Source organism: Plecotus auritus (genome assembly GCF_963455305.1).
Source record: "Plecotus auritus genome assembly, chromosome: 1".
In the NCBI taxonomy this organism is placed as follows: Eukaryota; Metazoa; Chordata; class Mammalia; order Chiroptera; family Vespertilionidae; genus Plecotus; species Plecotus auritus.
In genome coordinates this window covers 151,537,852-151,565,739 of record NC_137770.1, presented here as the reverse complement: position 1 = coordinate 151,565,739, position 27,888 = coordinate 151,537,852, and the positions used below count along the sequence as shown (strand labels likewise).

At 47.0% G+C, this 27,888-nt stretch overlaps 1 protein-coding gene across 6 annotated transcripts in view; it reads right to left on the bottom strand.

Annotated features, from left to right (window-relative positions):
• Positions 1-27,888, bottom strand: part of FRMD4A (FERM domain containing 4A) — a 656,887-nt gene that overhangs the window by 159,846 nt on the left and 469,153 nt on the right. For all 6 annotated transcript variants that reach the window (XM_080647786.1, XM_080647785.1, XM_080647787.1 and 3 more), the window contains one exon: positions 4,866-4,960. In XM_080647786.1, coding sequence (XP_080503912.1) covers positions 4,866-4,960 — 95 coding nt within the window. The remainder of the gene's footprint in view (positions 1-4,865; positions 4,961-27,888) is intronic.

Here is a 27,888-nt window from a genome sequence, read left to right as displayed (position 1 = left end):
TAATTAGTTCTTAAACTAGGATTCTAGCTTCAGAATGTCTAGAACCCCTCTAAAAACCTAAGCATAAATTATTTTATGTGTAAATTACTTTTGTGGAAGCAAGGGAACATACCTTCTTAACAAATTTCAAAGGAGTCTGTGATTAAGTAAGAGTGTAAGAGCTTCCTTAATTGGCATGTAAAATTTTCTTACTTGGTATGTGAAAATACATTCTAACTATCTGGCTTTTAAAATGTGCAGTGATTGCTGACCAAGTTTCTTAACTTTCTCCTTCAATTGTCCAAATATTTCTTAAAGCTTTCATTACAGTGATACTCATTTACAGCGTCTGACACACAATTCTCAAAAGTTTATGATAGGATAATTATTATAAATCATTATTTCAGTTTGGGGTGTGTTGGACTATTTCTGCTAAATGGTCTAAAAGTTGTTTAGTTATAGCTTTTGATGATGAAATTCTCTGTCAACAATTTTCCTTTAATTTTAAAAATTAAAAACTTGTGTATTTGCAAATGTCCAAACTCGCCAAATTGTACATATTAAATATGTGCATTTCTTTGTATATCAATTATACCTCAATAAAACTGTTTTTTTAAAGAAACCCAAATAGAGAAAACAAAGTTATGATTGAGAATAAATCAGATAATTAAATATAGGGCTTTATTGATATAAATTATACAATCAGATCCATGAGCTCTGGAATTTTTAAAAAAACACCCAACAATTTGGGTGCTGAAAAAGTATTGAAAATATTTCAAACATAAAATGCAAAAATAGGGTTCCTTACATGATGGATGCCAATGCTTAACAGGTGGAATCCCAGCCACACTCTATGGACTGGTGGCTAAATACTAAAGCTGAACTTCTTGTGAGTTGGTTCTCACACTGTTAGGTTTCCAGAGTCTGTCTGGAGTGGAGAGAGTCTATAACTTTCAGATCCCTGGCATGTGCCATGATTGGCCCCAAATATTCAAAGTTTGAGTGAAATCAGCTTTTCTTCTTGGATCTGGAAAGAGGGAACAGAGGAAATTTACTCCACCATTCCCCTCTCTCTGGAACTGGGATTTTCATACTTGGATGCATATTAGAAAAATTTTGCTGCTCAGTCCCCTTCCAGACCAATTAAATCACAATTTTGGAGGCAGGTCCCAGGCATTGGTATTTTATAAAATGGCCTAGATGACTCCAGTGTGCAGCAAAGGTTGAGAACCACAACTCTAGCAAAACAGAAATAATTATTTTAGGATCAAATTAATATGAGGCTCTTCCTTTGTTTCAGAATGTTTTAAAGGCGGCTGAAATAGCATTGTTTGCTGGTATCACCACAATTTAGATCATGTACAGGTGACCATCTCTGTCTATCACAGCAGAATTATTCAGATTAAAAGAGGCTGCATACCACTGAAACCTGGAACAGAAAAAGGCATTCATGGGAAAACTGGTGACACTGGAATGAAGTTTACAGTGTAGTATTGATAATGTGATCATATAATGTAGTAATATTAACATAGCTTGTAAAATATCAACACATTTGGGGATGCTGGGTGAAGGGTATGTGGTACTCTCTATACTATCTTTGCAATTTTTCTGTAAGTCTAATTATTTCAAAATATAAAGTTTAAATATTAAATTTAAAAAAGAGAAGGTGGAGTTAGTACTGATGCTACAACATTGTGGATCAACTAACAATACTAAATATCTGTGGACATAAAGTCTTGCACTGTGTACTTCATACTTTATTCATAAGCACAACTTATGGGGCAAGAAACGCTTAGAGACACTTCCAATTTCCTGGCTGAATTCTTCTCTATATATCTTCTCTCCAGCCCCAACCAGATCCTACAAAATGTCATCAACAGCTGTTAATACTGAAAGACTCATATATTCTACTCTAAGGAATTTTAACACTGGTGGTAATATCTTACACTTCTACAGCATTTTACAGCTTACAACACTTTCTGATTGTTAGTCTTGCTTGATATGCATGAGGAAATAGGCAATACATAGGATATACCATGGGATGGAATAAAGAATGAAACTTCATCTGCATTTGATTATAAAATACACAGTGTAGCCCCTGCAGAAACCACACACGCACTCACTCACACACACACAGTACATGTCCCAGTACATGGCCCAGTACAATGCACAATTTGAAAATACGGTTATTGGAAGATCTTAAGTTAGTGTCCAGGGGCACATATAACATAGCCCTTCACCCTAGACCCGTGGTCGGCAAACTGCGGCTCGCGAGCCACATGCGGCTCTTTGGCCCCTTGAGTGTGGCTCTTCCACAAAATCCACGGCCTGGGCGAGTCTATTTTGAAGAAGTGGCGTTAGAAGAAGTTTAAGTTAAAAAAATTTGGCTCTCAAAAGAAATTTCAATCGTTGTACTGTTGATATTTGGCTCTGTTGACTAGTGAGTTTGCTGGCCACTGCCCTAGACTAAGTCACACCCACAGGCACAGCTTTCATTTTTTCCTTTCTTACCAGGAAAAGGAGAAAAGTTCAGATTATCAGAGGCCACCAGCCAGCGTCCCTTGGCCCCAGATATTGTCAGGCCATGACTTTGCCCTGAGTCACGGCCATCCCCTTTGTTTCTGTCTCCTGTCCTTAGTTTCCTGGGGGCCCTGACACTCCCCCATGAGTCAGGTCCACCTGCCAGTTCTTTTTCAGGAACCGTCTGCAGAGGCTGCTCTTTTCTGCTGATCTGCTGGCCTCTGGCCGTTCCTGCAATTGCGGAAGAAACCCTCCTACCCAGACTTTAGTGAAGAGGTGGTGGTGACCACACTTTCTCTGGACTGTGCCAGGAGATGGCTCATATCCTCTTCCTCACCCCCCCCCCCCCCCCCACAGAGCCCTCTATCTGTCAATCCACTCCAGGGTGGGGGACACCTTCCTCCAGCCTGGCCTCACACACATGCACACACCTGCTTTCCTGGCCAACCCAAGGGACCAGGGCAGCCCAGACCATTTCTGGCGCCACTTGATGGGGTGAGTGGTCTGTGCTGCACGCCCCACTCTCCTTTCTATGACGTGTTCCTGCTCTTACCCATCTGGGAGAAGAATTGCTTTCTACCTGCAGCCCACTCTTGCAGGTGCTGTTGGGCAGTGATGTGACACACTCAGCAGGCCTAGTTCTCCCTCCTTACCACAGGACAACCTGCTCACTCTTAGATTCTTATTCAAAAGGGAGGTCTCATTGGGACTCGTGTAGAGGTCATGGCATCTTTGAGAAGAGTAACGGTACTTGGGAAATGTGAATGATGGGATATAATTAATCGAAACTTCTGGGTTCCTTTTAATTATTGACAAACGTATGAATACCAATTTTGGGGGTTTACAGGAGAAAGGGTAGAAATATCTGCACTCTTGAAAGTAGCTATTCTCAATGTGTATTTGTTTTAAAGCATTTTTTCCCACCACTATGCTGGATCCTTCCCACCGCAGCCCTCCTTTCACAGCCGGCTTACTTGGTTCTACCCACAGGCACGGCGATCCTTCTAGATCAGGGCCACCACTCCTGCCTTCCTCTGGCCCAGTTCCTGACAGGCTCAGGGCCAGGGCTGCCCCAGTTCCTCCCGGCTTTCTGGAGGAAGATGCGACTGCTCCCACTGCCTGTGCCCCGATCACCCCACCATCTGAATGGTTGCTAATTCAGAAGGCAATTGGATGTTCCAGTTTGCCCAAGACAGTGCCAATTTACACCGCCTTTTACTTCCAGGGTCTGGATTTGCGGTTCCCAGGCTCAGTGTATCCAGGTGCAGACATACCTGATCACCTCCCCTACTCACCACTGTGGCTGCCTCCCACCCTTGCTTCTGAGCCTTGATGGCTCCCCATCTGGTCAATGGATCATGGCCTTGCCTACACTGACCTGTCCAGCCACCAACCCAACCCTGATCTATTAGTATTTTAGAGTATCATCTCTGTAATTCTAAAGATTCGCAGGAGTGTGTGTATGTGTATGCGTGTGTGTACACTCAGAGGAAAGAAAAGCATTACACATTTGTTTAGAACACATTCTTATCTAGCAGTCTGTGCAGGTTTTTACCATATTCTTTTGCTAATAGTATATTAAGAAGGAAATTGAGCCCGGCCTGTGTGGCTCAACCACCCATGAACCAGGAGATCAAGGTTCAATTCCCGGTCAAGGCACATGCCTGGATTGTGGACTCAATCCCCAGTAGGGGGTGTGCAGGAGGCAGCTCTCTCATCATTAATGTTTCTATCTCTCTCTCCATCTCCCTCTCTCTTTGTGAAATAAATAAAAACATATTTTTAAAAAAAGAAGATAATTGAAATTTTAGTAAAGATTTTCTTACTTGTGTTGTAAAACACTTCTTTATAGAGCCAAACTGAAAGGTCTTTAAAGCAAATGTACTTTTCATCAGATGTGTGACTGAATTCCTGATTTTTATTTTCTCTATTTCAGCTTAGACAGTGAAACTGCACAGATACTTTTCATTTTGAATTTATCATAAAATTCACTTGCTGTTATTGTTATTCCAACACTGGAGAGAAAAGTTGACTTTCCTGGAGTTTTCATTTAACTTTAATAGAAAACAAACACATACAAATCTACTTAAAACAAACAAACAAAAAAGCATTTCAGTTATGAACACAATCTGCAATTTGATTATAGGAACTAGTTTACCTAATAATTTAACAATATAAGCATCACCGTAATTATATCCTTTGGTCATTCCGGGCATGATCACAAGGCCTTTGAAATTCAAATGATGAACTTGAACTGACCCCTTACCACAGGACCCAAGTGGCCTGCAGCTGAGCTCATTCTGACAGTTGGGACAGTTGTGATTTCCAGTTTCCCGTCAAGTTCTGAGGGCTCATGGGACACTTACGTCTCATCTGTGAAGGCTATTCCAAAGTATTCCTTTTCCTTCAGATTGAAGTGAGATGCCACGAGGTCAAGCAGCTCCTTGGCCAACAGCTTGGGCTGGAGGGAAAACAAAACGGAAAAAGGGTAAGTGATGAGAGATAACATTTCCTAAAACAGGCAATTCCCAATTTACATAATTTTTTAAATGCAATGTCTCAAAGCCCTAGTACATTGATGCAAATGATTTTTATAAAACCCAAAGGAGTGGGCAATGAAAGCACCACTGAGTAAACAGCCAAATACAGATGGAGACCTTCTGCTTTGTTCCTAGTTTTTCCTACTATAAATGGCACTCACTCATGGACAGGCTGTCAGCCCTGGGGCTCTCCATCCCCACACGGAACGAGAGAATGTTTCAAGCTGAACAGGAAGATACCTTACTTAAAAACATATACATATATATAAAATAAATATAAAAATTATATATTTAACATATATCATTTATATTTTTATAATATATGTTTTAACACATATTTAATTATATTAGTATTAATATAATGAATATATTCTATATTCTATAATATACTAGAGGCCTGATGCACGAAATTCGTGCATGGGTAGGGTTCCTAGGCCTGGCCAGCGATCAGGACCAATTTGTGGGGCAACTAGCAGGGTGATCGGGGCGGAGGTGTGTGGCCCCCACTGGCACCTGCCTTGGCCAGCCTGGCACTGCCTACTTGCCGTCTCTGTCCCCCACCACCGTCCACCAGCCAGCCCCACCTGCCACCGCCGCCGCTGGTCGCCTCCCTCTGTGGGGCAACCAGTGGGGTGATCAGGGCCCCTGCTGGCACCCGCCTTGGCTGGCCTGGGCCTGTGGGCTGGGGGCAGCTCCTGCATTGAGCGTCTGCCCCCTGGTGATCAGTGCACATCATAGCAACAGTCAATTTGCATATTAGGCTTTTATTATATAGGACTAGTGGCCCGGTGCACAAAATTCATGAGGGGGGGTGGGGTGTCCCTCAGCCTGGCCTGCACCCTCTCCAATCTGGGACTCCTCAGGGGATGTCCAACTGCCGGTTTAGGCCCAATCCCACAGGGATCGGGATTGGGCCTAAACTGGCAGTCAGACATCCTTCTTGCAATCTGGCACTGCTGGCTAATAACTACTCACCTGCCTGCCTGCCTGATTGCCCCTAACCACTCTGCCTGCCAGCCTGCTCGCTCCCAACTGCCTCCGCCGCCAGCCTGCTCACCCCCAACTTCCCCCCACTGATGGCCTGATTGCCCCCAACTGCCCTGCCGCTGGCCTGCTTGCCCCCAACTGCCCACCCCCCCCCCACTGGCCTGATCACCCCCAACAGCCTCCCCACCAGCCTGATCACCCACAACTGCCATCCCATCCTGGCCTGATCACCCACAGCTGTCCTCCCCTCTTGGCCCCTAACTGCCTCTACCTCAGCCCTGCCACCATGGCTTTGTCCAATAGAACGTCCAGAAGGTCTCCTGGAAGGTATCCCAGTCTAATTAGCATATTACCCTTTTATTAGTATAAACAGAGGCCTGGTGCATGGGTGGGGGCTGGCTGGTTTGCCCTGAAGGGTGTCCTGAATCAGGGTGGGGGTTCCCTTGGGGAGCAGGGCAGCCTGGGTGAGGGGTCTGTGGTGGTTTGCAGGCCGGCCACGCCCCCATTGGGGTGGGGGTCCCCACTGGGGATGGTGCCAGCCTGGGTGAGGGGCTGGGGCAGTTTGCAGGCCAGCCACACCCCCATGTGGTGAGGGTCCCTGCTGGGGGTGTGTGGCCACCACCCAAAGGCCCCTCCTTTGGTGGCCAGCCCAGATGGGCGGGAAGCTTGGCTTCCTGCATTGCCAGTGGTGACCAAAACTTCCTGCCCACTCAGGCTGGCTCCATGGCCGCTGCCATCTTTGTCCCACTAATTTGCATATTCTCTCTTGATTGGCTGTGGGCATCATGGAATGACGGTCAATTACCATATTTCTCTCTTATTATATAGACTAGAGGCCTGGTGCATGAATTTGTGCACGGGTAGGGTCCAGCCAGCCCGCCCCGATGGGGGCCCATTGGACCTGGCCAGTGTTGGGGAGGGGCTGTGGGTGGTTGGCCAGCCAGCCCCACCTCAGTCGGGGTGTTGGGGGCCGATGGGGGCCCAGATCAGGCTGTTTGGCTGCCACAGTGCGTGTCATAGCCATTGGTCATTCTGGTCATTCTGTTCATTCCAGTCGTTCTGTTCATTCCACCAATCTGGTTGCTGGGCTTTTATATATATAGATATTTTATGTTACATATGTAATATGTATTGTTATGTATATTTATTTAAAATATGTTTAATATATCATAATTATATTAATATTATAATCAATAGATTACATATTATAAAATATCCATTATAATGTATATATGTATTTAACATATACTTATACAGTATTTACTATGGGCCAGGCCCTGCTCCAAGCACTTTACAAATTCCAGTCTCTTTAAACCTCATCACAGCCCTCGACAGTGGTCCCATCATTAAGGCCATTGTACGGGGAAGAGACAGGGGCCCAGAGACTAAACATCTCTGTTTAAGTATTGGGACTGGGATTTGAATCCTGGCTCCACCCTTGAACACACTATGTGCTCCCATAATTAAAAATCCAAACAATGAAAGTATCTTCCTGCAAGAAATGTTAAAGTTATGGCCAAAGGGCCTTGGGAATATTATTTAAGAATATTTAAGAATAAACTGAGAATTTTCCATTTGCCTTTCCAAAGGAAAAATCAGCCTTTACCTGTGTAGTTTGTTTTTTCTTTTTTAACATATTTTTTTTATTGATTTCAGAGAGGAAGGGAGAGGGAGAAAGAGCTGGAAACATCAATGATGAGAGAGAATCATTGATTGGCTGCCTCCTGCACGCCCCCCATTGGGGATTGAGCCCACAACTTGGACATGTGCCCTTGACCAGAATCAAACCTGGGACCCTTCAGTCCACAGGCGACGCTCTATCTGCTGAGCCAAACTGGCTAGGGCTACCTATGTAGGTTTTTATCATAAGCTCATTCCTAAGCATCTCTGCCAATATAAAGGAGTTCCCAGACCTTTAGGCATGAAATCATGTAGACGTCTGCACTATCCATACCTCATTCGCTTGGGTCCATCACTGTTGACATGACCACAGCCACCAGGTTCTGTGTGATGCAGACACAGGACTACCAGGGAAGAGTCATTGTTAAATGACCTCCCAGGTCAGGTATATGCAAACGCATTGCCTTTACTCTATGACAACTACTGCATCTCAAGCTCACTAGCTGCATGTCTCCAAGCTCAGAGCAAAACAGATTCCAGAAGAGAAAACATATGCTTGTTTGTGTATGTACATGTATGTGCATTTATAGCCTTCTTGAGTATATTTCCTCTTCTTGTGGCTACTCTGTTGCACTTCTCTGTTAGGACAGTGGATAAGACATACAAATCAAAGTTTACTTGACAGTTTTAGAATTACCCTATGACCCAGCAATTCTACTTCTGGGTATTTATCCAAGGGAAACAAAAATACAAAGTCAAAAAGATACATGCACCCCCATGTTCAATGGCACATTATTTATAATAGCTGAGACATGGAATCAACCTAAGTGTCCATCAATTGATGAATGGATAAAGAAGAAATGGTGAATATATACAATGGAATACTATTCAGCTATACAAAAGAAGGAAATCCTGCCATTTGCAACAGCATGGGTGGACCTGAGGGTATTATGCTAAATGAAATAAGTCAGACAGAGATAAATGCCATTATAATCTCACTTATATGTAGAACCTTAAAAAATTAAAAAAAAAAAACCTCATAGATACAGAGAACAGATTGGTGATTGCTGAGAAGGTAGAAGGCTGAAATGGGTGAAGGTGTTAAAAAAAAAAAAAGGAGTTACACGACAGTTTGATTTCCTATTTCTTTTTTTGGCACTGCTCTGGGCTACACTGTGTCCCCAAACAATTCATATGTTGAAGTCTAACCCCAATGTGAGATCTTTGGAGACTCGGCCATTGGAAGATGACTAGGCTTAGAAGAGGGCAGCCCCATGATGGGATTAGTGTCCTTATAAGAAGAGACACCAGAGGGCTTGCTTGCGCTATCTCTCCACCGTGAGAGGGTCCAGAGAGGAGGCTGCCCCCTGCACATCAGGAAGAGAGCCCTTCCTAGAACCCAACCAGGGTGGATCCTGATCTCCCACTTCCAGCCTCCAGAACTGTGAGAAAATACATTTCTGTTGTTTAAGCAACCTAGTATTTTTTTACAGCAGCCCCAGCAGACAGGTGCACTCCCTCTGGTTCAGCGTTTGAGTGTCTAATATGGGCAATGCACTAGCCAGCACTGCAGGAGATATAAAACGAGCAGCATGTAGCTTGCCAGTGAGGACTTAGATTTTCCCAGGGGCACAAAGCAAGGGCCGGCGTTCCTTTGAAAAAGCCAAAGCAGATGGTTCCCCTTTGCTGCCTCGCTCCTGGGCTCACAGGGTACCAGCCTTCAGGCCTCAACAACCTCCAGTTTACCAGTGAAATAGCAGGAAAGGACAGCAGTGGGTTTGAATTGAGGACAGAGCTTTCTCTCCCCAGAAGATGTAAATCGACAGGAGAACCCATCCTGATAAATCAAAGCCATCTAATATTCTATACTTTCATCCACACTAAAATTTGAAAAGCGAGAAAGCAATCTGTGGCCAACAGGGAATGCAAGGCTTTATGTAAGACCCTCCTTCATAAATAGGGGCAACCTACCACAAGGAGTGCAGTGCAGCACACGTGGCCGTCTCAGAACGTCTCTGATAAATTACAAAGTGGAATCCGAGATGAGGAGGCTCCTGAGGCTGTGTTTGCTATGTGCTGCTGCCGGCACCACCTCCACCCCCAGCAGGTACCTGGCTGCCCAGATACAAAGCATTTAATGGACAGGTTGTGACTGAATATAAAGCAGCACGGCAGATTTTCAAATTGCATAATCTACCTGTCCAAATGATTGCCGCCCCTTTCAAAATAGGCTCAGTGTTTCTAGGATGCCTGCTATTTCTTAAAACATGTTTTATAAACTTTTGGGTTTGCCTTTGAAGCTTGTGTCCCATTTATAAAAGCATCCTCACTATTAATACATCTTCTTGCTCTCAGAATGAATTTTTTTCCAATTGGCTAATGTCACTTGAAGTCAAGTGTACTGAATGGGGACAGAGAGAGGGGAGGAGTTGAGCGCTGAGTCAAACTGGTTTTATAAATTGAGGTGTGACTATAAAGTAATTATTGTGGGTTTTGAGGGTTATGGTGAGGTTTCCAGCCCCGACTTAGAAATGATAGAAGTAAGATTGCCTTCTCTTTGAGAGGTAAAGTTTAAAGCCAGCACCTCAATAGAACTGGTCAGAGAAACAAATTTACCCAGGAAGAGAAAGAATTATGGTCATGCACCACTTACCAATCAGGGTACATTCTGAGAAATATGTCCTTAGGTGATTTCATTGTCGTGCAACCATTGAGTGGGGCAATACACAAACCTGCATGGTACAGCCTACTACCCACGCAGGCTGCATGGCATAGCCTAATGCTCGCAGGCTACAAGCCTATGCAGCATGTTACTGTACAAAAGAACATGAGATTAAATCAAGCACAAGAGAGAATGATGGCAATCAAGAGACAAGGTAAGCACGAGATGTTGGAGGCTGCTGCCAGCACAACATGGCATACTGTGTTACAGAAAACTGTTTTATATGTAAGTAGAAAGAGTACACAACCATAATGAAAGAAAGCATAATAAGTACATAAACCAGTATTACAGTTATTTATTTTCATTATCAAGGATTATGTACTGTCCATAACTGTGTGGATCATACTTTTATCTAACTGGAAGAGCAGTAGTTTGCTTACATCAGCATCACCTCAAACATGTGGGTAATGTGTTGAGACCATTGCAAGGACTATGACATCACTAGGCGATAGGAATTGTTCTGCTCCATTATAATCTTATGGGTCATGTATGTGGTCCATCACTGACTGAAACATTATGTGAAGCATGAGTGTAGTCTCAGGGCTGGAACAGATTATAACAGGAAGTAAATACAATGATCATTCCATGGAGAGGGCAGGGTAAATGGGAGGTGTGTGGGGGAGGAGTTGGAGAAGCAGTTTGGAAAACGGAGGGGAGCTGTGGTCCTTTTATGTGGTAGCAATGGGGCTACTTTAGCTGATCATATTAAACACTCAAATTACCTATTTAGCTCTCCTTCAAATAGCATCCTTCCAAAGACCTTGCTGAGGCACTGCTGTCTTAGACATGGTGCTGACCATCCTACATGCTTGTGGGACCATCCCATATAATAAAACCCTAATATGCAAATTGACTGAATGGCAGAATGACCGGTCTCTATGATGCACATTGACCACCAGGGGGCAGACACTCAATGCAGGAGCTGCCCCCTGGTGATCAGTGCACTGCCACAGGGGGAGCACTGCTCAGTCAGAAGCTGGCGAGCACAGCGGCAGTGGCAGGAGCCTCTCCTGCCTCCACAGTAACACTAAGGACCCCTCGGGGGATGTCTGACTGCAGGGAGGGGGCCTAAGCCAGCAGGCAGACATCCCCCAAGGGGTCCTGGACTGTGAGAGGGCGTGGCTGGGCTGAGGGATCACCCCTCCCCACCAGTGCACGAATGTCGTGCACCGGGCCTCTAGTCTGAAATAAGAGGCTGTCATTCCTTTGCCAATGAAGACTCTCACCTGGAGCTGTCAGGGGCAGGGTCACAGCAAAGCCAGGATTCCTAAGGAAATCAAACTGTTGTCAGAGGTCGCCTTTAACCCTCTGCCATGCTGCCTCTGCTTCCTGGGTGAGCGGTCAAGGATCATGGTCTGGACTTGGGGGTCATGTCTGGATGAGGCTTACAACACTCAGTGAACCCAGTACACTGTCATTCAGACATCAATACTGACAGTTTACAGATTGGTACTGATTTATATGTAACCAGTACTTTGAACTTGGTTAATGCGAGTCTTCCCTGAGCCTACAGAGCTAAAAGTCTGACTCAGCACCCTGAGGAAGTCACCAGAGTAATGCAGCCACCCAGGAGCCTCTTGGAGACAGACGTTTGGCCTTTCCATGGGGACGTAACCCTATGATTTAGCCTGTTGACACAAAGCTCTTTGTATTGGGATTTTAACCGTGAAAAATGAGTTTTCGTGATGATTCATAAGCTGAAGGCAACCAAAAGGATCTGAGCAACAGCATCATCTCCAGAATAAACATGTCTCACTCTTTTCAATGACGCACCCGTTTGGATGCCTATCATTGCTTAAAAAATGCCTTAAGTTAGTCCCATTTAAGGGGTTGATAACAGATCCCAGAAGATGTGGATGTTACAACTCCCAAATTTTAAGTCCCTTTGAAAGCTATACCCTACCAGTAGTCGGCAAACTCATTAGTCAACAGAGCCAAATATCAACAGTACAACGATTGAAATTTCTTTTGAGAGCCAAATGTTTTAAACTTAAACAACTTCTAACGGCACTTCTTCAAAATAGACTCACCCAGGCCGTGGTATTTTGTGGAAGAGCCACACTCAAGGGGCCAAAGAGCCGCATGTGGCTCGCGAGCCACAGTTTGCCAACCACGGCCCTATACCATATTGCATCATGTTGTACACCTGAAACTAACATAATGTTACATATCAATTACACCTCAATAATAATAATTTAAGAAGCCGCCCTCTATCTTTCCCGGTGACTGCTCCATCAGTGACAGCACTCCCACCAAACGGATAGACGTGTAATGTAAGTGAGAAATAAACCTTGTGAAGCTGCTGAGATGTTTGAGGTTGTCTGTCATCAACAGCACAAACTAGCTCATCCTGACTGATCAGGCACCAAGCCTTTACTTCTCTGTACGGCTGGTTTAAAAGCATTTAAGGCATCAGCCCTGTGATTTCCTGATCTTGCAAACTAAGACAATATCCTACCTTGACGTGATGATGATTAATGTACTACATTGTTCCAAACTTTTCTTAAACTAATTTAGAGAAATTGCTGGGTAAGCAGAAAGCTTTATGCTCTTACGTACTTTGAAGGGATGTTTACAGAATCCTGCTGATTATAATTCGACAATTACTTGCACTATAAACATCTGTGGAGTTTGCAGGGATCCGGGTGGGAGTGAGGCCAGGAAGGCAGTAGCCCAGTCAAGTTCTACAGGACAAACTGGGCAGGGCCTCAACATGGGCCCAAGCAAGACAACCCTGGGCACTTGGGGTTAGAAGCAGCCTGTGCTGGGTCTTTGGTGATGTCCTGGCCCTATGAGGTCACTATACGGTGGGACAAAAGTAGGTTTACAGTTGTGAGTATGTGAGTTTATTTCTGTGTTATTATTTATTAATTATTGCATTATTTCCAAGAACAACTGTAACCTACTTTTGCCCCACCCTGTACATTTAAGACTGACTTTCTCTCAGCCTGTAATTAATTTTATTCCCTCAATAGCGTCTGGGAGGAGCGTGGAATAACGCCTCGTCATCACTGGTCTGACTCTGTCACCCAGTTCCGAGTCCCCTAGGGCTCTGGACTTTTCCAGTGGGAAACCATGCACAGATCAGCACACACAGGGCTCTGGAAAGCAGGCCTGCCTACTTCTCCGCCTCCTTCTGAGACAGGATCAGGTAGTAATGACCAAAGAACACTTCACATAGCACAGGACCCTGAAGTGCTCGAGGCACACACCTGGACAACAAGCCTTAAGGTGATCTCTGTGAACTGTTTGGGCAAAGTCTGGGGACAGAAATCTGATGAGGTAGCACCCTGGCACCCCTCAGTCCTCCACAGAGTACTTTTACCATCCCGCACCCATTATACAGCCACTTTGAACTTCACATGGTCACCTCCCAGACAGAGACTCTCAGACAAACTTTATCACCTCTCTGAGCCTCAGTGCTCTCGCCTGTGAAATGATGGACTAGGTTGATGAAATGGATTCCTGCCCGAAAATATTCTTCTTTATGTTATTATTAATTGTAGCTTCTTTCTTCCCTAAAAACTGCCCAGCCTTCTCTAGGGTCTGTTTACCCATTTGGAAAAACTTTATGACCATTCCAGATCCCACCTTGATCTCTTAAATAAGTTAACATATTCCACTTTTCTTACATCATCTCAGGCAGGTCACTTAACTTCGTGGTGCCTGTTTTCTCAGCTGCAAAAAGACGATAATTATAGCATCCCAGGATGTTCTGAGGATTAAATGAGTCAATATCCATGTGCATAAGGTGCAGAGGACAGTGCCTGGCACAGAGAGAGTGCTCTATGAGTCCATTATGAATTACGATAATAAGCTTGTAAATGGTATCAAATGCCAGCCTGATATTTAAGACTACTCTGAATATGGGCCCAATTTGCCTAGCCAACCTCCCTTCTGCCCAGTTACCTACCAAATCACTCATTTGTGTGCAATCTATTAGCATTGGACTAAAGAAAACAAAAATCAGTCTCATTTTTATTTCCATATCCTTGCTCGCTCCACCCTCTCCTCCCCCTTCCCATTTAAATTGTATCCTGCTCAAGGCCACTTCTTCCAGGAAGCCTTCCTTGACCCTCCCACCTCCAAATGGTGTCTTTCTCCTTTGAATTCCTCTAACATTTACCACATGTATGTACCTTATTCACCCTTGGTGTACATGCTGTTGTGCTGAGATAAATTTAATTGAAAAAATTTTTAATTGTGGTAAAATAAACATAGCCGAAAATTGGCAATCCTAACCATTTTTAAGTGTACAGTGCAGTACTGTTAAGTCTATTTGCATTGTTGTGCAACTCACCTCTAGAACTTTTTATCTTGTAAGACACACCTCTGTCCCCATTAAACAACAACTTCCCACTCCCCCTCCCACCAGCCCCTGGTAACCATTCTACTTTCTTCATGAATTTGATTACTTTAGATGTGTCAGATAAGTGGAATCATAAAATATTTATCCTCTTGTGAATGGCTTATTTCACTTAGCATATGTCCTCAAGTTTCATTTATGTTGTAGCAGGTATATGTACTTCCTTCCTTTTGAAGGGTGACTAATATTCTGTTGTATGACGAGAACACATTTTGTTTATCCAGTCATCTGTCACTGGACACTAGGTTGCTTCTGTTTTGGCTACTGTCGATAATGCTATCAACACAGTGAGTGAATTTTGTGTGACAGGACTTGTTACACCTTGTAGTTGGTCCCTGGTGGCCTCCAAAATGATATGCCCACATTCTAGTGCCTGGAACCTGTGAATATTACCTAACTTTACAAAGGCTGGGATTAAGATTCTTGAGAAGAGGACCTTATCCTGGATTATCCAGGTGGGCCCTGAATGCAATTGGGTGGAGAGAGACAGCAGCTGTTTTGACACAGAGACACACAAGAGAAGGCCATGTGAGGACAGAGGCAGAGTTGGGATTGATGAAGCCACTGTCAAGCAAGGCTGGCAGCCAGCAGCAGCTAGAAGAGGCGAGGACCGGATTTTGCCCTCCAGCCTCCAGAGAAAGCGTGGCTCCGCTGACAGCCTGATTTAGAAGTCTGCCTTCCGGAGCTGTGAAAGATCCCTTTTCTGTTATGTTAAGCCACCAAGTTGGTGATGATTTGTTACAGCAGCCACAGAAAACTCATACACACCCTTAGACTGAAATCCCAAAGGTCTCTTAGCCCCATAGCGCTTGGCACAGACTTCTTAATCACAGGGAATTCAGTATTTGTTGGTTTTTGAGATGTGAGTAAACTTGGATCTCAGTTGAAAGCCCGTTATTAGTGCTTGAATTCTGTCTTTGAGGCACAGTGATGTGGACAAGGTAGTCACATGCAGGTGGACGGCCTTTTGTCTCCTGGTCAGTCTATGGCACAGTGGCTTTCACCTGGGTGAATTCTCCCCTCAGGCCCCTTCCCATCACCCACCATTCCCTTGGGCATCTCCCAGATTCTAAATCACAGGAACTGTCACTCCTGAACTGACCATATTAAAACATTTACAACATTGGATATTTCCCACCTCAGCTTTCAGAAACCTCAGAAGACTGACCCTGTCACCTCTCCCTCCTCCCCGAGGCTGTTTTGGACACTTTGCTTTGCACACAGTGACCTCTGGGCTGCCAGGTGACAGCTCCAGGGCTGGGCCACATCCGCCTACCCTGATGGCACTGCTGGGCCCTGGGACCCACGGATGGCCATTCCCTGCCCTGTGAAAGTCGCTGCAACCATGGAGCAGACAGGAACGGTTGGTCAGGTGCTGAGCATGGCCAGCCTGCCCTTCTTTCCAACTTTCCTGAAAACCTGAAGGGAGGGGAAGGGTGGCTCTGAATAAATGATGCAGAAGCAGAGAAGCCCTGCCTGTTATTGTCTTTCCCGGAGCAGCTGGAGCCTGGGGGCAGGGTAAAAAGCAGACAATGCTCATTGGCTGCTCAGTATCCCTGGGGAGGGGCACCAGTGATGAACAGAAAGCATGAGGTCATTCTGCATACAAGGGTCTGGCTATTCTCCCCTCCCCCCCCCCCCCCGTCACCCTCCCCCGACCCCCACCCCCACCCCGCCTGGTTAGCTGAGAGGCTGCTCCCTTCCTGCCCTCCCTGGGCAGCTCCTGGCCTCTGGGAGGCGACTTCCTTTAGGCCGGCTGATGTGGAGGTCAATGGGGCCTGTGCTCTTCTGGGTAGGTTGGGGAGGCAGGGCGGGCCCTAAGGCTACATGGGTCCTGCCATCAGGAGCATCTCTCTATCTCGGAGGTCCCCATCAACCTGAACCCCAACACATGAGACGAATGCTTTATCTCCATCCACCTTAGGAGTGAGTAGCGGCAGACTACGTCAGCAAGGCCGGTCTAAGCATGGTCAATACTAAATTTCTGTTTAATGGGTGCAGCCTGGGTTCCAGTGCTGCCCTAGGTGCTGTCCAGGAACTGATGGGGTCAATCCTCCCCCAAGAAGTAGATGCCAGGATTCCCCCATCTGACAGAGAAGCAGCAGAAGCACGGAGAGGAGTAACTTGCCCAAGGCACACAGCTATCAACTGGCAGACCTTAACCCTACAGTAGGGTGGGTGGAGGTCACCCACAAATGCCGGATTACGGGAAGAGCCAGACAGACCAGCTACCCAACCCACTTCACTTCCAGGGGAGGAGACTAAGTCTCAGGGGTCTGAGCCTGTCCAGGGACCAGGGAGGTCAGCTCAGCTGCCAGCAGAGGTGGGACCAGGACCCAAGTGCCTGCCCAGCCTTCCTGCTATTCCACTGAAGTGGGGACTGAGCGGGTCACACCGGGAAAGGCTGCAAAGCTCCGAAGCAGGAAGAAAAAAACAAAACAAAACAAAGTGCATCAGTGACAAGGGGGTCCTTGGAGGCAAAAAACAGTCAGTGGCACACCCTCGACAAAGGTCCAGGTTTCCTGGCCCCTCTGGTGCTGCCGTCCACCCCTCCCACCAGCACAGTCATCCTGTACAGGCCGCCTCCCCCCGCACCGCCCTGTGCCCCTGCCCCATCCCGACCCCGCTGGTTCTGGGCTGCAAGCTTCCCTTATACCATCTCATTTAATCATCAAAGCAGCCTTGCGATGTTTATGGACAGGGACCCTGGGGCTTAGAAATGTTAGTGCCCAAGGTCACAATCCCCCAAGGACACTGAGGGGCTTGGAGTCTGGGGCTGCCTCCGAAGCTTTGGTTTTATGTACTGGGGTGCAGATCCAGCAAGAAACACATAGCCCAAGCAGGAAGGGTTTGAAGCTGCTTTTTCTAAATGTAATAAAATATTGCCAGACAGTAAGTTCAGTGAGCAGGGAGGTTTTAGCAATACTGTAGCCCACACCCTAGCACAGTGCCTGCCACACTGTAGACACCGAATAAAGGCTGTGTGTTGGTACAGTGGGAGAGACCAAAGGCCATTGTTTGATCTGTGCACCCGCCCAGCAGGGAAGCTGGCACAGGAGGGGGTGGCACCTGCACTCTCTCCAGGCTGGTTTGAAGCACAGAACTGCCAGGCAGAGGCAGTGGTGCTGCAGGGAGCTGGACGGGGCCAGATGCCATATGCTCAGAGCTAGCAGCCAGGTCTCAATCCCATCATGTGCCTCCTGGCGCCCAGGAAGGAGGCGTGATGCAAACTTAGGCAACGTTACGTGTAAACCCAGGAAAGGAGGTGTGGGGGGCCTTTCCCTAACCCTGTCTCAGTGCGCTTCTTCCTCCTGACCCTTCTCCTGATGCCACCTACAGTCACAGTCGGCTCCTTCAGTCACTTTCCTCCAGCTGCTCCCCATTCTCTCTCCTTTCACTTAGCTCCGCCACTTAACCCAGGAAGGGGGCTCCTAGGAAACAACCTTTTTGGTTTCCCAGTTGTCTCCCCTCACCCCACCCCCTTTATACCATCCTTTACGCTAGTTTGTTCCCTGGTTCTTGTCCTCTTACGTACACATTGTTTCTTCCTCATTTTGCTAAGATACAGGCTGTCTTGGGTTCAGAAAAGTTGGGGTTGCTATCAGTCTGGGAAGCCAGTCTCCTCCATGCATTTGAATGATGCCCGATGCGAAGGCTCTGACAGGCGTACATAATTACTGCTCCTCCAGAAATGCAAAGTACCTCTGCCAGCCTGCTGGGAAGCCCGCTGTATTCAGGACCCGCCCCTCGGGACTCTGGGCAGCGGGCAGGTGTTCATTAGGGAGAGCCTGCTGATTAGCATAGAAATCCCCACTCCAGCCTGCTCGGGGCAATGTCATAAGGACAGCGCATCCAGGCGCCCCCCCGCCCCCCCGCACTTGCAGCGTCTCTGCATTAATGAAACAATAACTGTTTCAGTGAAGCGAAAACACAAAAAGACACACAGGACTCAATGTGTCTCTCCCACGTAGAGCGGTCAGGTCTGCAGCCCGAATTCAGAGATGTTTCTAGTAAACTTGGGGATGCAAAGGTGCCTGGGATTCAAGCTGCATCTTTCAGTCATGTCCACCACGTCCTTTCTTTTTTTCCTTTAAAAAGAACCCTGCTCTGCATACTCTGCTATGGCCCTACCTTGCCCTACAGTGAGTAATAACTGACTATTCTGGATGTAAACTGTCCGCATATTTACGAGGTGAAGTGAGTTTTCCAGAATCGAACTGGCGGACTGGCTACCTTTCCAGGGGGCAGTTTGAACTCGAGGTCTTCATGACATTGCATGCGGAAGCACTCCCGTCACTGGACGCTCAGGGGAGAGTGGAGCAGGGTGTGGTCCAGGAGCACAGGAATCGGAGCTCTGCATCAGGCTCTGTGTGGTTCACAGGGAGGCCCTGAAGCCTCAGGCCAGTTTCAGTCCTTCCAACCGGCAGTTTGTAGCAGCAGGCCCTGAGTGCTCTTAGGAGCTGCCTCCGTGAAGGTGTGTGAGGCAGAAGGAAGGAAGGGCAGAAGGAAGAGGACGGTGGGGCCATTTTCAGGGACGGGTAAGTTGGTTGATGCTGTTTCCAATGTACATAAGGGTGTGGCTCACATGATACCTGCCATCCTTTGCCTAACTAGAGTGTGCCTTGCTGGTATTCAAACAACGTGGCTTGCCTTCTAGTGTAATGGTAGCGAGAGTGGAGAGTTGCAAGGGGGTAAAATAAAAATATATACACACACACAAATACACACCCAATAAGTGTGTGTGTGTGTGTGTATTCGCGCGCGCATACATACTAGTATTGCTGTGATTGATTTTAAAATGTAAGTGCCCTTTTCATGCAATCTAGGCAGTGGATTTGTGGTCAGACCACAGGGCTTGAAAACCCAATTATACTCGATGTGTAAAGCGGTCAGCATTTCTTTTCACTTTGAAACAGCAGAAGGATAATATCTGCCTCACAGGGTTGTTGCATGGATTCCAAAAATGATCATTTATAAAGTACCTGGTACAAAGGAAGGTGCTTAGTTAAAGGCAGGTTCCCCTTCTCCTTCAATCGGTAACTGAATCCCCATAGAAATTATTATCCCCTCATCATGTGACAAGGACCTACTCTGATCAGAACCTAAATCCTCTTTTGAGTGACCTATCCTGTCCTTCACCCCAGGAAGCATGAGTAAACCGTCACTGCACACACAGCAAGGAGAACAGAAAGCAGACAGCTTCCCCCGGAACTGGACTTACCGAGGCAGACTCACCCCGAGTGGCACACCTTCCCCACTCCCAGTGTCCGCTCATGCACGGGAGTAATTTACCTTCTCTCCACCTGTCCCTGCCTCCTGCTTCTTTGGGGTTAAAATGGCATTTACTGGCTAAAGAAAGAAGAGAAACAAGTCTCCCGCTTCGGTGATACACCTGGAGACACGGCACTGGCTTTCCCATGTTTGTCAGCATTTTAACTTGGAAGTTCCCCAAATCTCCTCCCTGTGGGACCCTTCCCCATGGCTCTTGCAAACTGCTGGCAGGTACTTGCTGGAGAGATGCACCATGCTCCGCCGGGTGATGTCATCGTCAATATAATTAAAAAGGCACCTCGGAGGCCGAGGGGGGGGGCGGGAATAGAAACGTGCACAGGTACTGGTTTCCCAGGAGGGGAAGGAGAGAAGATTAACTTATGGCTGCAAAATATTTATTCCTGAAGAGCAGTTTCATTAAAGTCAGACAAGCAACAATGCCAAAGGCAGGGCAGCCCCTCCCTTGTGCCGCGCTAATGAAGTGGATGAGAGCAGATGCTGTGCCGCGGGGGTCCAAAGAGAAATGGTGAGCTTAGAATACCCTCATTTTCGGATCAAAAATACTATTTTACTACTTACCTGCAGCCTCCAGCCCCCACTGCCAGGAGGTTTGGAGAAGGCTTACACCATTTTAAATGGTATGAAACAGCGATTGAGAGCATAAATGAGACAGAGCCCACTGAAGACAATCGGGTGCACAGGCAGATGGAGGAACAGCCTGGGCGCGCGCGCGCACACACACACACACACACACACACACACACACACACACACGAAAGCCTTTTCCTGGAAGTGCACCCAAGAAGGAATCTGTGGTGTGCTTCCACAGGTAAGTAAGGGACAGCAGACAGCCCATCACCCTATCCCCGGGAACAAGCGAAATGCAGCTCAGGCACTGTCTGAGGTCACCCCAGTGGCACCTGGGACACAAGCTCTGTGCACCTCTCCTCACAGGGCAGATGTTAAAGCGATCTCATGAACTCTGACGGGATATTGTGGGAGAGACCTTATGTTATATATTTATGTAAGTGAATCTGGCCAGGAATTTTGGAGGCAATATTTTATTAGCTTTTTTAACACATGCTAAAGGCGGCCATTAGGCAGCTTGGCATTGATATTCTGTCTTGGTCCCAAAGCCAAGTCACATAAGGAATATGAAGTCAGCCCCAATTCAGCCAAAGCAAAAAAGCCCTCTGCAGCCTGATAAGGCGAGAAGAAGGAATCACATCCAAAAAATCACACTCAAGAAAGCGAAAGCAGGTGGATTGGGCCAAGTACTCTTGGACCTGAGTGGAATGGATCAGAGGTGTGGCACAGTCAGCCAGGAGGCAGGGAGTGGCCTGCACCCCATTTCCTCTCGGGTGGGTCTGCAAGTCCCCCTTAGGAGATGGGCAGGGGGCAGCCCACTCTCTCCATGGTGGGTGAGACAGCCGGAGGGAGAAGGGGGTGAGTCCCTCTGCTCCTACTTGCTTCTGAGGAGCCCTGCTCTTTACTGGGGCTCCACCACTGCTCTCATCACCTCCATGCCCCTCTCTCTTTACTGCCCAAACTACCTCTTATTCAAAAGTCTATGAGGTAAGCGTCTTCAGGGAGAGTGGCCTGATCTCACACCCTTCTCTCTGCTTCCACCCTGGCCGACCTAGCAGCTGGATGGCTGACTCCCGGCTCAGAGAGGACAGTCAGCCTTTCCTGACGCACTCGGCCCACAGCAGTTTCATCTTAGTCACAGTCCATTTCTTTCCAAGAATGACCCCATCGTGGGAGCAGAAATGGTGTCCTATGTATCTTTGTTTCCACAAAGCCTGGCCCAAATGTTCACTGTTAAATGACTGGATGATGGGTGGGTGGGTGGATAGATGGATGAATGAATGTAGAGGTAAAGATAAAATTTGAGCAAGAGAAACCTTCATACTGATAAAAACCAGTGTCCCCTGAGTTCCATTCGTAGGTCAAAGCCCTTCTCGATCCTCACACGGGCCTTGGGGGAGCTGACCTCTTCTCCTGGTTCTAACTCCACCAAATTATAGTGCCTCCCAAAGCCGGCAGAGACTTCTTCCTCAGTAAGCACCAGACAGGCATCTTCAACTGCTGGGATCCCCGCCTGTTCATTAGGACTCTCCTGGAAAAGGGCCACCTTGGGGCCAACCCCTTCTCTCCGTGGATTCCCTGTTGAACCCCAACCACTCTTAATAACTGGAGCTGAAGAAGTGGGGAGGGGGGCGGTCTGTCAGTTGGAATAAAGAAAAGCCAGGATGAAGGTGCACATCCCAGTCTGTGCTCTTGTACCCTGCCTGTCTCTTTGTGTCAGAACAGTTTCATCAAAATATATCAGGGGCCTGGCAGGGCCATCTGCAACATTTAGCTGGAAGGCTTTCAGGGAGAAGATCCACCCCCTGACCCTGCCTGTCCCCAGTGTTAGCGCCCAGCGATGGTCCTTGGGGGATCAGACCGTGAACTTCTCCATCCTGCCCTCGCTTACTCTCTTTAAGGCCTTACATTTCCCTTTCCAGAGTAGCAGCAATACTCTTTACATTCATAATAGTGTGTCAATTTGCAGAGAGAAAAATCACCACAGGCTGTGACCCCATGTCAGCAAGTGTCACTGGTTGCTAGGCAGACTGACCTCTGGGCAGGAAGCTGTCACTCCTGGCCCCCCTTTCCTTCACTTCCACAAGGAAGGGTCACCCTACAGCCCAGGTCACAAGCATAAAAGAGATTCTGTTGTCTGTGCTGCTGCCTTTTAAAACCTCTCTGAAAGGCTCCTATCAAAGAAGTCCGGGATTCGAGACAGCACCAGCATCAGAATGATACAGTGAAGAAATAATGAAAATATGACATCTCTTCCTCCCAGAGCTTCTCCAAACTCATTGTGCAGGAGAGAGAACCCTGGGCCAAGATTAGAGATGCAGGTGCTGTCCTGATGTGTTGTCCACAGCATTCTGTGGCACCAGGAGCAGAGAGGCCAGGATACACAGTCAACTTCTAACTGCTTCATTTCGCCTAGTTCCACCCATGCAGAACCAGCAGGAGGCTGCATTGAACCCCAGCACTGCTGGCTAACACTTTATAAGAGGCTGAAAGGGAAGCTTGATCCTGTATGTTCATGTTCAGGGTCATACAGAGGGAGAGGGAGAGGGAGACGGAGAGGGAGAGAGAGAATGCATATACACATGTCCACTTAGTATTGTAACTTCTAATTTTTAAAATTATTCCTGACCTACATCTTTGCACAGGACACTTCTCAGCTGGACAAGGAGGCACAGAGAAAGGTGGGACTCTCACTTCCACAGTCCCTACTGGGTTTTTAGACCAAATGTGACCTCTCTGATCTCCCAGTAGAGCTACCCCGGATAACACTGATCTCAGGAGCTGGGACCTGGAGACCTGGGCACCAAATCACGACCTTAGGAGCCTTGGATCACTGTTAGAACACAGGAGTGTTTTGGAATCAGAGACCTGAATTGGAATCATGGCTGATGGTCAAGCAGTTTAATTCCTCAGAGCTCAGTTTCTTTTCCAAATGCATATAATGCTACCAACCTTACGCATGTTGTGAAGATGAAATAAGACTACATACAAAATGGAATCCAGTTCTCAATACGTGATTATTACTGAATGCTTGTTAATTCCACCTACACTGTCTCTATGGACTTAGGTCTACACCCAACCCACATCCTCATTCCACGTTGCCTTCTTTGGGTAGCAGTTCCCCCAATTGTCATCACTGGGGAACAGCCTGGCATTCACTGGGGAGAGGCTGAGTTTCTGTGCCATGGTGCTCATGCATTGATGGACTCCTGCCTGTATCAGAATTCATCAAACCCAGAAGCTCAGGACCTTTATAGCTGAGCCAGAAAAACATCTCCCCCTGGCACATCATCTTCAAGACTTTCACTTTCTTAGTCAGAGAGTGGAGGTAAAAATAAACAGATGGAAAACAAAATCCAAACCCTGTGCTGACTTGCATTCTAATGCATGTGAGATGGGCTTTGGTGATAAAATTTGACACGAGAATCGGTTCTCCCCATTTGGGTCCCTGATGCACTTCCTGATGCTCCGACTCTTGTAGCATCTTTTCACAGGTGCATCCTAAGTCTTGGCTGGGTTGTTCAGTTGGTTAGAGTGTCATCCCGATATGCCAGGTTGTGGGTTCGATCCCGGCCAGGACACATACAAGAATCTACCAATAATGCATAAATAAGTGAAACAACAAATCCATGACTCTCTCTCTCTCTCTCTCTCTCTCTCTCTCTTTCTCTCTCAAAATCAGTAAATTTCTCAAAAAGATACATCCAAGGCTGTGCTTTCAACTACTTGAATAAAGTGCCCTTCTGGTGCACCAACAGCATTAATGACGTCGAGGACTATACACTGTCCTCTATAAACTATTTCTCCAAATGTGCCTGGTGCTCTGTGCAGAGCTGGAGGTTCCAGGCAGGAGTCTGGGCAGAGTGTCACTGGGATGATCTAAATTAGCAAGTCCCAGCCTTGGCTGCACAGGAGGATCACCTGGGAAGAGGGTCTGACTTAATTAGTCTATGAGGGGCCCAGGGATCAGTGGATTCTAATGTGAAGTTGGATTGAGATTCTGCTCCAAGGATGTGGTAGAGCTGGGCTTCAAACCCGGGGAGTCTGACTCCAATCCTGTGCACATGACCATGTGGAAGCCATATTCCTGCTTCTGCTGCTGCTTGGGGGGAAGAGAGAATTAAATACCAACAAAGCCCTGCTGGTGGTTAGAGCACTGACCCATGCACTGAAGGATCACAGGTTCGATTCCTAGTCAAGGGCACGTACCTGGGTTGTAGGTTCGATCCCCAGCCCCAGGTCAGGGTGCATGCAGGAGGCAACAAGTAGATGTGTTTTTCTCACATCGATGATTTTCTCTCTTTCCCTCCCTCCCACTCTCACTCCCTCCCTCTCTCCCTCCATTCCACTTCTTCTAAAAATCAGTGGAAAAAATATCCTTGGGTGAGAATTAACAACAACAAAATACCAACAAACACCCCACCAAATTCAGCCCAATGGGTGAGAACTGTTATATAAGCAGGCCTGCATGACTCAGTGACTCAATAAAACCTGGGTGGATAAATGATAATGTGGGCATGGACCTATAAAGGGAAATATCGGATCTCTGAACCCTGTCCAAAGTTGGGACCTGATTCTAAGGTTGGGGAGGAGGTATGACCAGATGTAACCATTACAATGATCAGAGACTCAATAAAAATATAAATACACCAATTTTCTGTCTAGAGAGACTGAGGCACCAAGACTAGACAGAGCACCCCACCCCAGGTCACAGAACTAGCAAGGGGTAGATTTCATATTCCAACCTGGCCGACCGAAGCTGCATCCTCTCAGGCACGTGCCCTACCACTTCCTGTGCGTGGGACATATTTAAGACACCTCCACTTCCATTCCTAAGAGAAAGTGCCATGTAATGCCCTTCAAGTGCCCCAGATGTCCTAGCATGCTTCTGGGTGACCGCTTGGCTGGGAGGTATCCCACGGCCAAGCCCTATGCTTTTAGCCAGGAGTAGAGCATTCCAGAAAGCCAGAGTTGCGACCCTGAGCAGGACTTGCCAGGAGTCTCTGTGCTTTCTGAAGGAAGAGTGAGTGTGGGCAGAGGAGGCAGAGGAGGGAGCAGCCTCTGACCACGCATGAACCTCCGTGGACCCCCACCTTTCTGGAAGCTCCTCCTGGCTACTCTCCTTCCCCAGGCACTGGGCAGCAGCAGGAGTGGCTCTGCCCTCATCTGGATTTCCTGTCATTCTCCAAGGAGCACCCTCGGGGCAGGGGCCAAGTCTAGAGGAAAGATGGTCTGAACTCTAACTGTGGGGTCTCAGGGCCGTGAGGAGCCATCATCTTCTCTGTCTGAGTTTCAGGTGGGGCGGGAGCAGGAAGCAGGTTACGCGTTAAGCCTGACTCTGTTTATGAGAGTGCACTTTACAGGTGGGATTAGCACCTTTTCATTTCTTCCCCCTGAAGAGGCTATGATGTGAAATTCTATGAGGACAGACTTAACATAGAAGTTAAAAATTTCCTACCAAATGCTTTCTAAGGCTGCAAGGTATCAAGGACATTTTTGAAAACTGTACTAAAATATATGTTACATAAAATTAACCATCTTAACCATTTTTAAAGCATTGCATACATTCATGTTGTTGTGCAACCAATCTCTAGAACTCTCTTCATTTTGCAAAACTGGTACTCTATACTCATTAAACAAGATATCAAGTACACTTAGAAGAAATGTTGTTAAATTGGTGCTATTTTCAAAATTGAGAGGGTGTGGCCTCCAGGACAGAGGAGGTAAAGTGCACAGACATACAAGTCTTTTCAACACCATTCATTCAGAATTCCATCATCCATTCCAGTCCTATTGCTGATCTTTCACCCCAACGCTTCATGAATACAACATGTTAAAAAATGTAAGGAATAAAGATTCTCAATAAATATGAAAGTCCAGTTGTGCAGAAAACACACTCACTCCTCAAGAAACTGACCTTAATATCACCTTCTTTGTTTGTAGCCCACCAACACTTTAAGAACAACTGTCACATTTGATGCTGTTTAAAGTGAACCTGAAAACTGGATTTTTTAAAAATCTTAGTGAACCGAGACACTAGTCACCTTTCCTCCCGGCCTGAACTGGGGTAAGAGTCCTACGCGCGCCACTTGGAGTGGCATGCCCTGCTCTTCACGTTCACCAGGTGATATTTGTTTATCGATTTTAATTGGCACAGGACTGCGCAAGAGGTCTGACTGTCAATCTATCTCTGCCCCTTGCTTTCTGAGTCAGTCACAGCCCTGGCACTGACCAATGCGCCTCAGGAAGAGTCACACTTAGAATGTGCACGGAGTGAGGACCTACCGTGACCGGCACAGGAAGGACACCCGGCACGACAGTCATTCAGACGGGTGAGACCCAGGAATAGGGTTAAGCTTGTTTACGAAGTCACAGAAGGCAAATGAAGCTGTACAGACAGTTCGCCCACAGTGCACAATCCACGAAGAAAGGGGTCCACGCTGGCTAGCGCGGGGCTGGCCCGATGCACTTGGATCTCAGGTAACTGCCTCTGTATGCGAGTCAGAGGCATAAATAAGAGAGTATGCTTGAAAACTTCTATAACTCAACACTTTAAAAGTAACAGAACCCTGGCAATCTTTTTTTATTTTGGGTTCTTGAGTATACAGCCAGGATGGCAACAGGGAACTTGCTCACGAGTTGAAAGCCTGACTGTGAAGCATTTAACAAACCAAGAGAAAGAGAGGAAAGGTGGAGGGTCTCGGAACAACCTGGCAAGCACAGCAGGCCAATTCCTGCACTATTTGCTCTGGTGTCCACCAATGCCCACCCCACCTCGCGCCGCCTGTGCCCTCCTTCAGCGTTTATTTTAGGTTCTTTCCTGTCCAAATGCCCCGCTCCTGGGACTCTTTCTGCCCAGCTTCCTGTCTTGGTGCCGATGCAGAAGTGAAACCCTCCACCCACGCTGACTGTGCCCAGAACCAGCGCACATGGAACCACACTTCACTTCTCACCTCACTACTCCACAAGCTTTTCAAGGCCAGACAGAGTCCTGGGCTATGATCATGACCCTGACCATCCCAGCAGAGAGTCTGGGGGTATAACCGTGGAGAAGTAAAAAATGCTTGCCTTCCCTTCACAGAGCCCCTAAAAACTCCTAATGTGGTTTCCATAGAGCCCACAGGCACCCTGCAACAAATTGCCGGGCAGGCCATCCAAGGGCCGAATTGTGGGGTCTCATGACCAGCAGCTTCATCAAAAAGGAATACTGGCCCTACCTGGTTTGCTCAGTGATTAGAGCATAGGCCCTCAGACTGAAGGGTCACAGTTGATTCCCAATCAAGGGCATATACCTC